This window comes from Panulirus ornatus, chromosome 40 (genome assembly GCF_036320965.1).
Source record: "Panulirus ornatus isolate Po-2019 chromosome 40, ASM3632096v1, whole genome shotgun sequence".
Lineage (NCBI taxonomy): Eukaryota > Metazoa > Arthropoda > Malacostraca > Decapoda > Palinuridae > Panulirus > Panulirus ornatus.
In genome coordinates this window covers 13,250,674-13,261,259 of record NC_092263.1, presented here as the reverse complement: position 1 = coordinate 13,261,259, position 10,586 = coordinate 13,250,674, and the positions used below count along the sequence as shown (strand labels likewise).

Sequence of the window (10,586 nt, the reverse complement as noted above, 5' to 3'; positions counted from 1 at the left end):
CTGGTGAGGTCATTACCCCTGAGGCAAGCTCATCATAAATGGTGTAGGGTCATCATCCTTGGTGTAAGGTCATCACCTGTGTTGAGAGGTCATCACCCCCTGGTGCAAGGCCATTATCTATGGTGAGAGGTCATCACCCGTGGTAAGGTCATCATCTGTGATGAGACGTCATCACCCGTGGTGTAAGGTCATCTTAACCTTGTATGTATGTACGATGTCTATGCTCCAGTGTATGTATGGACACACACACACACACACACACACACACACACACACACACACACACACACACACACACACACAGACTCTACCCTACCATAGGTACCCATTTATCGACCAGCCCTTATGGGAGGATGAACAGGATTTGAACCGATACGGGTTTGATCTCAAGCGACTCAAGCATGCATGAGTGTCTGTAATGCTAGCCGTTACACCACGTAGGCCCATATGAATATGAATGTGCGCACAAAAGTAGGTAGTATTATTGACAAAGTTGCCCCCTTCCATTATCATTCTCCTGTCCCAACCAGTTTTCTAATCATTGTATAAACAACAATATGGATTAAACAGGTAACATCTTGTGTGTGTTTTTTTTTTTTTCATGTTGCAGGGAGAGGCTGTTATTCCCACCAGTGGATATATGACAAATAGAGAATGGGTACGAACGAATGTGACCTTATTTTTGTCTGTTTCCTGGCGCTACCTCGCCGACGCGGGGGGTGGCGATGCTGTGGGGCGGGGTTGGCGTGGGGAATGGATGAAAGCAAGCGAGTATGAAGATGTACATGTGTATATATATGTATATGGCTGTGTATATATATGTACGTGAATGAGCGTGTATGCATATATGTGTGTATATGAGTGGCTGGGTCTTCGTCTGTTTCCTGGCTCTACTTCGTTGACACGGGAAACGGCCATAAAGTATAAAATGGATGAATATATATATATATAGTTTTACGTTGGAGTCTCCAGTCATGGACCAAAGTCCACATCAAGGCCGGGTCTTAAATGGAAAATGGGGAGATTAATGAAAGGGAAGAAGAGGAGACAAGGGAGAGTATTTACGAATTTTGGAGGAAGTGAAAAGAAAAAAAAACGAAATGTGTAGGATCTTAATTATTGGGAAAGGTATGAGAGGGTAGAGTTTTCCGATGCATGTAGATGTTAAGTGAAAGAAGCAGTAATACAAAATATTACCTTTTGAAATGAATTGGTTTTGCTCGAAAATTACTATGTTGCAACACCTGTGCCAGGGCTCCCAGTGATGTTTATTACGATAGATAAAAAAAATTTAAATGCCTCCATTATAGTAGACGTCAGATAGTAGATTGATAAATATTTGAAAGAGAGAGAGAGAGATTATTTTAATCACCTTTTCAGCCATCCCGAAATTTATGTATGTTTATAACATCATATCTTTGGGGCTTCAACAACCCCCTAAACCCACATGATAGCGGCATGAGATCATTTTCCCTATTTTATATATTCCAGTCAACAACCTTTGGCCTCGTTTGTCCAAGGGGTGATGACCTCACTTCAGGGGTGAAGACAGTACACTTGAAGACGCGATAAGACATTATATACAGGAATCATACACGATTGAAAAATTACCTGTAGATGACCTGTCTTAACCTAGTTTAGCGTTAGTGCTGGCTTAAAGTTTCGGTGGTCCTAACAAAGCTTAACTTAAGTTGGCACGAAGTCTCAAGCTTGGCTTTTGAGCTAAGCTGAAGATAATGTGAATTTGGTTTGGAAGTTTAGGATAAGCTTTGGTGCGGAGGCCAACTGGATGTTCGGGTCAAGGAAGCTCTGAACCAATTTCGGGTTATACCTTAATTTTTCCATGTGTCATTTATTGTAATTAAGCAACATGTTATATATATATATATATATATATATATATATATATATATATATATATATATATATATATATATATATATATATGTGTGTGTGTGTGTGTGTGTGTGTTTTACTTAAACAAAGGCAAAGGAATTAGACTTGTAAAATGGGGGGAACGTTTGAGAGAAGGTTGTATAATATAAGATAATTACCTGTTAAGATCCGTCTGTGTCTCCAAAGGACATACGCTAAGTCCTGAAATTATAACCAAGAAGAGAGAAGGCAGAAATTGTAACCCAACCCGCAATATTCAAATCGCAAGTTGGCGGGTTGCCCCCCCTTTTTTTTTTTTTTTGTTTTTACTATAGATACAGCTGAAGTATTGGGCATGAACTATATTTACCAACGTTGAAGTGATTTTAAGGTTCTAGAAGGAAGTTCATGTTCCTAAGCCAATATATACACCTACAGCCGCAAATATAGGTTTTATGAACCCTGGGGTTCGTTTGCGTAAACAAATTTACATCTCTAGTTGTTTGCATATAAAATGCTTCGTTCATTATCCCAACACCAGCAGTTGAGGTCGTTGGCCCTATTGGCCATAAAGAGTTGATTTATGCTCCTGGTTGGTTGCGTTGTTAGGAATCGACTTTTGGTAATTTCATAAACCAGCGAAGGAATTAAGGCCCCCATTTGCATTCCCCTGGTCATGATCCAAGGTACTGTTAAGGGAACTCCCAAAGACATTTAATTACCAATTAGTATCTACCGGGCTCGTAATTCACTTAGCACCCTGGATCTCCATAACTTGGGGCCATGGGAAATAAGATGGTCATCTGCATAAGTAATGCCAAGTTATGTACCTATTAATCATTAAAAAAAATATATATATACAACCCGACCTATCTATAAGAGACATCAGCATCCCTGTGATGAACAGTTGGGCATTACTAGGGACTGCCTATCTCGCTTGGCAAATGTATGACCTCAAGGGTAGCCATGCTTTTTCTTTGCATCGTCCACACCCTAAAAAAAAAAAAAAAAAAGAAATGTATAATACACCGCCACAATTGATTAAAGCTTACACTTACCTACACCAGACCCATCTTGGGATATCACTGTCCCCTATTCCATACCTGATCTCACCTATGCCTTTCTTATTTTAAGAGTTCTGTTTTACTTATTATAATTTTTGGTGTGTGTTCTGATTAAATGTAAAAGCGTGTTCATCGTAATCCTTACCAATAAACCGTTGTTTGTTTACAACAGTATAGTGGTAGGATATATTAGTTTCATACAACAGGCAAGGGATAGGATATACTAGCCTCATCCATCAGAAGATGGCTAGTTTATTCTAGTCTCATACATTCTAGCTAGATGATTCATACTAGACGTTGCTTTGCTATTAGAAAATCCTAGGCTACAATATGCCGTTGAGCCGATTAAAATAGAATTTCTCTTACTTGAAAAAAGAGAAGGTTAAGAGGAAAACTGATATTAACAGGAACTCAAAATTATAAAACATTAGATAAGCTATACTAGTCTCATAGATTCTAACTTACGTGTACTAGTCTCATAGATTCTAACTTGGTGTTCTTGTCCCATAGATCCTAACTTAGTGTACTAGTCTCATAGATTCTAAATCAAGTGTACTAGTCTCATAGATCTTAACTTAGTGTACTAGTCCCATAGATTCTTAGTGTACTATTTTCATAGATTCTAACATAGTGTACTAGTCCCATAGAACCTAACTTAGTGTACTAGTCTCATAGATTCTAACTTAGTGTACTAGTCCCATAGATCCTAACTTAGTATACTAGTCCCATATATCCTAACTTAGTGTACTAGTCTCATAGATTCTAACAAAATGATGAAGGCCTATAAAACTGTGCTTGAGCCGACAGAGCAAGTTCTATTAGTTTAAGCTAGATTTGAGGTTAGAAGGTAATCCAACAAGCAATGTAAACCCGAAAGTCATTGTGATGTAAACTCGTGGGCAGACGATTCTACATGGAATGGGGGTGTCATTGTTTCAATGGGATTTTTTTTTTTGTATTGAACATATGGAATGGGCAGTTGAAAGCATTATGACAGATGCCTTTAACAAAGAAAGGACTTGATGAATATATTTAGCTTGAAGTCGACGTTTAACATTTGCGCCTAATTAGTGACATGAAAAGTCCCTTTCGTCTACAACAGACTGTATACTCGCCCCTCTCTCCAGAATTCTTGCATTTACCTCCATAACCACCCCATCCATAAACAAATTAAACAACCATGGGGACATCACACACCCCTGCCGCAGACCGACATTCACTGGAAACCAATCACTCTCTGCTCTTCCTATTCGCACACATGCCGTACATCCTTGGTAAAAGCTATTACTGTTTTGGAAGGAGGTAAATAACGTGCGTAAGACAAAAGAACAAATGGGAACATCGATGAAGGCGGCAGGTGGGGAAGTAATAACAGGTAGTGATGAAGTGAGAAGATGGAGTGAGTATTTTGAAGGTCTGTTGAATGTGTTTGATAGAAGAGTGGTAAGTATAGGATTTTTTGGTCGGGGTGGTGTGCGAAGCGAGAGGCGTCAGGGAGGATGGTATGGTTAACAGAGAAGAGGTAGTGAAAGCTTTGCAGATGAAATCTGGCAAGGCAGCGGGTTTGGATGGTATTGCAGTGGAATTTATTAGAAAAAGGAGGTGACTGTGTTGTTGATTGGTTGGTAAGAATATTCACGGTATGTATGGATTATAGTGAAGTGCCTGAGGATTGGCGGAATGCATGCATAGTGCCATTGTACAAAGGCATAGGGGATAAAGATGAGTGTTCAAACTACAGAGGTATAAGTTTGTTGAGTATTCCTGGGAAGTTATATGGGAGGGTATTGATTGAGAGGGTGAAGGCATGTACAGAGCATCAGATTGGGGAAGAGCAGTGTGGTTTCAGAAGTGGTAGAGGATGTGTGGATCAGGTATTTACTTTGAAGAATGTGTGAGAGAAATACTTAGAAAAGCAGATGGATGTGTATGTAGCATTTATGGATCTGGAGAAGGCATATGACTGGATTGATCGAGATGCTTTTTGGAAGGTCTTAAGATTATATGGCGTGGGAGGTAAGTTGCTAGAAGCAATATATATATATATATATATATATATATATATATATATATATATATATATATATATTTTTTTTTTTTTTTTTTTTTTTTTTTTTTTTTTTTATACTTTGTCGCTGTCTCCCGCGTTTGCGAGGTAGCGCGAGGAAACAGACGAAAGAAATGGCCCAACCCCCATACACACGTACATACACACGTCCACACACGCAAATATACATACCTACACAGCTTTCCATGGTTTACCCCAGACGCTTCACATGCCTTGATTCAATCCACTGACAGCACGTCAACCCCTGTATACCACATCGCTCCAATTCACTCTATTCCTTGCCCTCCTTTCACCCTCCTGCATGTTCAGGCCCCGATCACACAAAATCTTTTTCACTCCATCTTTCCACCTCCAATTTGGTCTCCCTCTTCTCCTCGTTCCCTCCACCTCCGACACATATATCCTCTTGGTCAATCTTTCCTCACTCATTCTCTCCATGTGCCCAAACCATTTCAAAACACCCTCTTCTGCTCTCTCAACCACGCTCTTTTTATTTCCACACATCTCTCTTACCCTTACGTTACTTACTCGATCAAACCACCTCACACCACACATTGTCCTCAAACATCTCATTTCCAGCACATCCATCCTCCTGCGCACAACTCTATCCATAGCCCACGCCTCGCAACCATACAACATTGTTGGAACCACTATTCCTTCAAACATACCCATTTTTGCTTTCCGAGATAATGTTCTCGACTTCCACACATTTTTCAAGGCTCCCAAAATTTTCGCCCCCTCCCCCACCCTATGATCCACTTCCGCTTCCATGGTTCCATCCGCTGACAGATCCACTCCCAGATATCTAAAACACTTCACTTCCTCCAGTTTTTCTCCATTCAAACTCACCTCCCAATTGACTTGACCCTCAACCCTACTGTACCTAATAACCTTGCTCTTATTCACATTTACTCTTAACTTTCTTCTTCCACACACTTTACCAAACTCAGTCACCAGCTTCTGCAGTTTCTCACATGAATCAGCCACCAGCGCTGTATCATCAGCGAACAACAACTGACTCACTTCCCAAGCTCTCTCATCCCCAACAGACTTCATACTTGCCCCTCTTTCCAGGACTCTTGCATTTACCTCCCTAACAACCCCATCCATAAACAAATTAAACAACCATGGAGACATCACACACCCCTGCCGCAAACCTACATTCACTGAGAACCAATCACTTTCCTCTCTTCCTACACGTACACATGCTTTACATCCTCGATAAAAACTTTTCACTGCTTCTAACAACTTGCCTCCCACACCATATATTCTTAATACCTTCCACAGAGCATCTCTATCAACTCTATCATATGCCTTCTCCAGATCCATAAATGCTACATACAAATCCATTTGCTTTTCTAAGTATTTCTCACATACATTCTTCAAAGCAAACACCTGATCCACACATCCTCTACCACTTCTGAAACCGCACTGCTCTTCCCCAATCTGATGCTCTGTACATGCCTTCACCCTCTCAATCAACACCCAGAAAATTGGAGTGCATAGTAAGGAAACGCAATTGTATACAGAAACGCCTTGGTTGATGATCAAAAGTCCATGTTTTTGATTCATTAGATTTTGGCATCTTTTATTAGGGTAATTAATCAAGTCCCTTTCTTTGCTTTAATGAAAATGGGATATGCATGACTGTATGTACACCTCGTATTTTTACTGTCATACCAGAATCTTAGCAGCCTTGTTGTGAGATGCTTATACAAACCATGTTTCGGCTCCTTTAGTGGCAATACTTAACCTCATCTCGCACCCTTAGGTCAGGTCAGGTCAGGTCAGGTCAAGCTAAGTTCTAAATCAGTTTAGGTAAGATGTTTTAGCAATTCCTTGTTAGCGTTAGGACTGCCATCATTAGAAAAAGTCTCTTGTTTATAGCTAAGCGAATATGACCAATATGGCGTTCCCGAAGAACCTGTACATGTCATTGGATTTGAGTGTGCATGTTGCACAACAGCTTTCCCATCTCCCACCGCCCCGCCCTCGTATCTGGGGGGCGGGGCGGTTCGGTTGCAAGTGTTCCAGCAGTAGATATATATAAAAAAAAAAGGGCGTGGAAGCGGCAAAGGCTGTGCAGTCTGGTGTTGTCGCCCGGTGGGGAAACTGACTTCGAGAGCAGCTGGCCCGTACCGACGCTCATTTGAAGAGGTTCCGACGAAGAAGCGGCAGCAGGAGGAGGAGGTGATTGAGATCGAAGTGCACTTCGAAGCCAACTCCAAAATGACGATGAAGAGGAAGCTGGTGGTGGTGCAGCAGCAGCAGCTGCTGTTGGGTGTGGCTCTGCTCGCCATCGCTGCGGTTCGAGCCCAGGTATATCCCAGGTGATCCGAGAATGTTCAGTAAAAAACATTGAGGACGAGAGGAGAACGGAAGAACTTTTCTCCATACGTTCTTACTTATTATTATTATTATTATTATTGTCATTATTATGAGTCCTATATAATTGTGGGCTGTTTCGTTAAGCCGTTTCCCTGTCCCATTCCACACTCCAAATGCAGCCTTAGTTATGAAAGGGTAAGAGAGAGATGTGTGGTAATAAAAAGAGTGTGGTTGAGAAAGCAGAAGAGGGTGTTTTGAAATGGTTTGGTCACATGGAGTGAGGAAAGATTGACCAAGAGGATATATGTGTCAGAGGTGGGGGGAACGAGGAGAAGTGGGAGTCCAAAATGGAGGTGGAAAGATGGAGTGAAAAAGATTCTGAGTGATCAGGGCCTGAACGTGCAGGAGGGTGAAGGGCATGCAAGGAATAGAGTGAATTGGAACGATGTGGTATACCGAGGCCGATGTGCTGTCAGTGGATTGAACCAGGGCATGTGAAGCGTCTGGGGTAAACCATGGAAAGTTCTGTGGGGCCTGGATGTGGAAAGGGAGCTGTGATTCGGTGCATTATTACATGACAGCTAGAGACTGAGTGTGAACGAACGAATGTGGCCTTTTTTGTCTTTTCCCTAGCGCTACATCGCGCACATGCGAGGAGAGGGGGGGGGGGTTGTCATTTCATGTATGGCGGGGTGGCGACGGGAATGAATAAAAGCAGCAAGTATGAATTATGTACATGTGTATATTTGTATATGTCTGTGTGTGTATATGTATGTATACGTTGAGATGTATAGGTATGTATATGTGCGTGTGTGGACATGTATTCATATACATGTGTATGTGGGTGGGTTGGACCATTCTTTCGTCTGTTTCCTTGCGCTACCTCGCTAACGCGGGAGACAGCGACAAAGTATAATATATGTATATATATTCACAAGCACCATCTTTTAATCTCATGCATTTGTGCACACACACACGCACACACCCTAGCCTGTGCCAGGAACCTCTTCTGTCAACCAGCCCCCAGGGCTGTGTGTGTGAGTGTAGAGTGGAAGGGCAGCAGGTAGAATAGTGGGATGAAGGAGTTTAGTTGCCAAGAAAGAGGAAAAAAAGTGATTTATAGGCATTACTAGAGGAAAAGGAATGATTGAAAGATATGCATGGGGGAAAGTGCTGGAAATAAATGATAAGAGTATATGAGAGATGGGGTTAGAGCATGTATGGGTAGAGAATAGCAGAGGGTGATTGGTTCCAGCTGAAGGTGAGTTGGCAATAAGGTGGGTGATGTCACCATGACTGCTTAATCTGTTTATGGATAGGGTGGTGAGGAAGGTGATAAGGAGGGTTTTAGAAAGGTAGATTTGCTGGAGAGATAGATGGGAGAGAGAGAGAGAGAGAGAGAGAGAGAGAGAGAGAGAGAGAGAGAGAGAGAGAGAGAGAGAGAGAGAGAGAGAGAGAGTTCAGTTTGCATTTGAATTTGGGTTGAGACACTGGAGGAAATGGGATGCTGCAGATACATGGTAGTGGATAGGGCAGCAGATGGCAGTTGCAATATATTCCCCAACAGAAGAGTGCACTGTTCAGTCTATCTCTCTTCCGATTGGAAGCTGAGATCCCTGGCAGTGATAACAAATAACACTTTCTATGGATATAATGTTATCATCCACAACAGGAAGGCACTGAGGGATCATCATGTGTGTCAAGTGGAGCCCAGTGTAGGGAGGAACACCACATCAATTGCATAAGGGTCTTAGGCGCGGATGACTGTGGGCCAAATGCGGTTTGCTGCATGGCGGGTGAGTAGACGGAAAGTGTTGGGTAGATTGGTCTGTAGTGCCATCTAGGTCTAGCGCTTTAAGCTCTGGTGGCAACCACTTCAAGAGGTTTCTGTGGACCAATTAACAGCACATCCCAGTACATCCCATAGCCCATGGGAGAGAAGGAGAGAGTGGGTATATTATCCTTCCTTATGTTCTTGGTAGTGAAAGTGTTCTATATTAATGAGTTCACACATATTACCTCACACTCTTTTGATATGAGTACATTAAGTATTTTGATGTGAGTGGAATTTGATTTTTTTTTCTGTTATTTCTCTCACCAGGACGCACCAAGAGAGAGTTGGGTGTGGCATCAGGTACACAGGAGCTACCAAGAGATAAAACAAATAGTGGATCCACTGGAAGAGGAGACGATAGCAACTCCAAAACAGCTTTTGGGAAAGGTCGAGGTAAATCCAGTTACATTGTCAACAGTAGGCGAGAAAGAACCAAGAGAGCTTCTGAAGATAGTCTAGAAATTCAGTGGGAAGAACAACTGAAATCCCCAGAAACTTTAGGGGAAGGGAATGGCAGTCAGATGAATGGAGACAGTGTGGCAGATGACGTGAAGCAAACACTCACTGGAGGAGGAGACTTTAGCCCAAGATTTTGGGCAGAACCGACCAAACCCAACAAGAAAGGTAAGAGAGGAATAACAATAAAAACAGAACTAGGGAAAGACATAGAAAAGTAAGGAATGAAGGAAGGATATGGTGGGAGAGTGTACAAGTATTGACAGGCAGATCTTGTGTGTCAAGGGGTGAATATATAGTACCATTTTATGTAGCAAGGGTGCCATATCCAGTCGTACCCCTTAGTGCAGCAGGTGTGTATATTCTAGTACCATAATGTAGGAAAGATGAAAGCTTCCCTGTAGAATCAGTATGTCCTGCTTAATACCTACATCCATTCATGGCACATTGGCCAGGGGAGTGTAAGTTATACTGAAGTATTTCTGTTATGCTGCTATTCTGGACACTGCAATAGGGGTAGATGCACTACACACTGTAAATGCATGAATGGAGTGTCAAAACCAGAAGGCTACAGCAAATACAGGAATGGCCATCATCAGCCCAAGGCATATGAAGCAACATTCTTGACATTTTATGTCCATGTATATCAGTGTTTAAGACCGGTGTTTCTTCTTATTGCATTCTGCAGTGAAATTAATTTTTGTTTTCTCATGGTACCAGGTGTATGCCATGGAGATTGCAAGAATGGGATATGTGCAACACAAGAGCAGTGCAAAGGAGGAAGATGGAAACTTAATAAAAGATATTGCAATGGCTTTGGATGTGGATGTTGCAAGCCCAAACGTAAGATACATATTACTGCAATATTCTTAACATTTTGTTGGTTGTTGCATCATTGTAGGTCCTGTATAAGTAATCAGTTATGGTGAAGTAATGAATATTGAGCAGATTTTTCTTAGTA

The 10,586-nt window shown here is 41.7% G+C and overlaps 1 protein-coding gene across 2 annotated transcripts in view; it reads left to right on the top strand.

The window, feature by feature from the left end:
• The first annotated feature begins 6,502 nt into the window (after positions 1–6,502).
• The window catches only part of LOC139761438 (uncharacterized), a 37,295-nt gene continuing 33,211 nt past the window's right edge, over positions 6,503–10,586 (top strand). Inside the window, exons 1-4 of one of the 2 annotated variants that reach the window (XM_071685639.1) lie at positions 6,503–7,326; positions 9,008–9,131; positions 9,437–9,793; positions 10,346–10,468. In XM_071685639.1, the coding sequence (XP_071541740.1) occupies positions 7,237–7,326; positions 9,008–9,131; positions 9,437–9,793; positions 10,346–10,468 (694 nt within the window). In that variant the 5' untranslated portion in view covers positions 6,503–7,236. The remainder of the gene's footprint in view (positions 7,327–9,007; positions 9,132–9,436; positions 9,794–10,345; positions 10,469–10,586) is intronic. The other variant, XM_071685638.1, reaches the window with a different exon arrangement.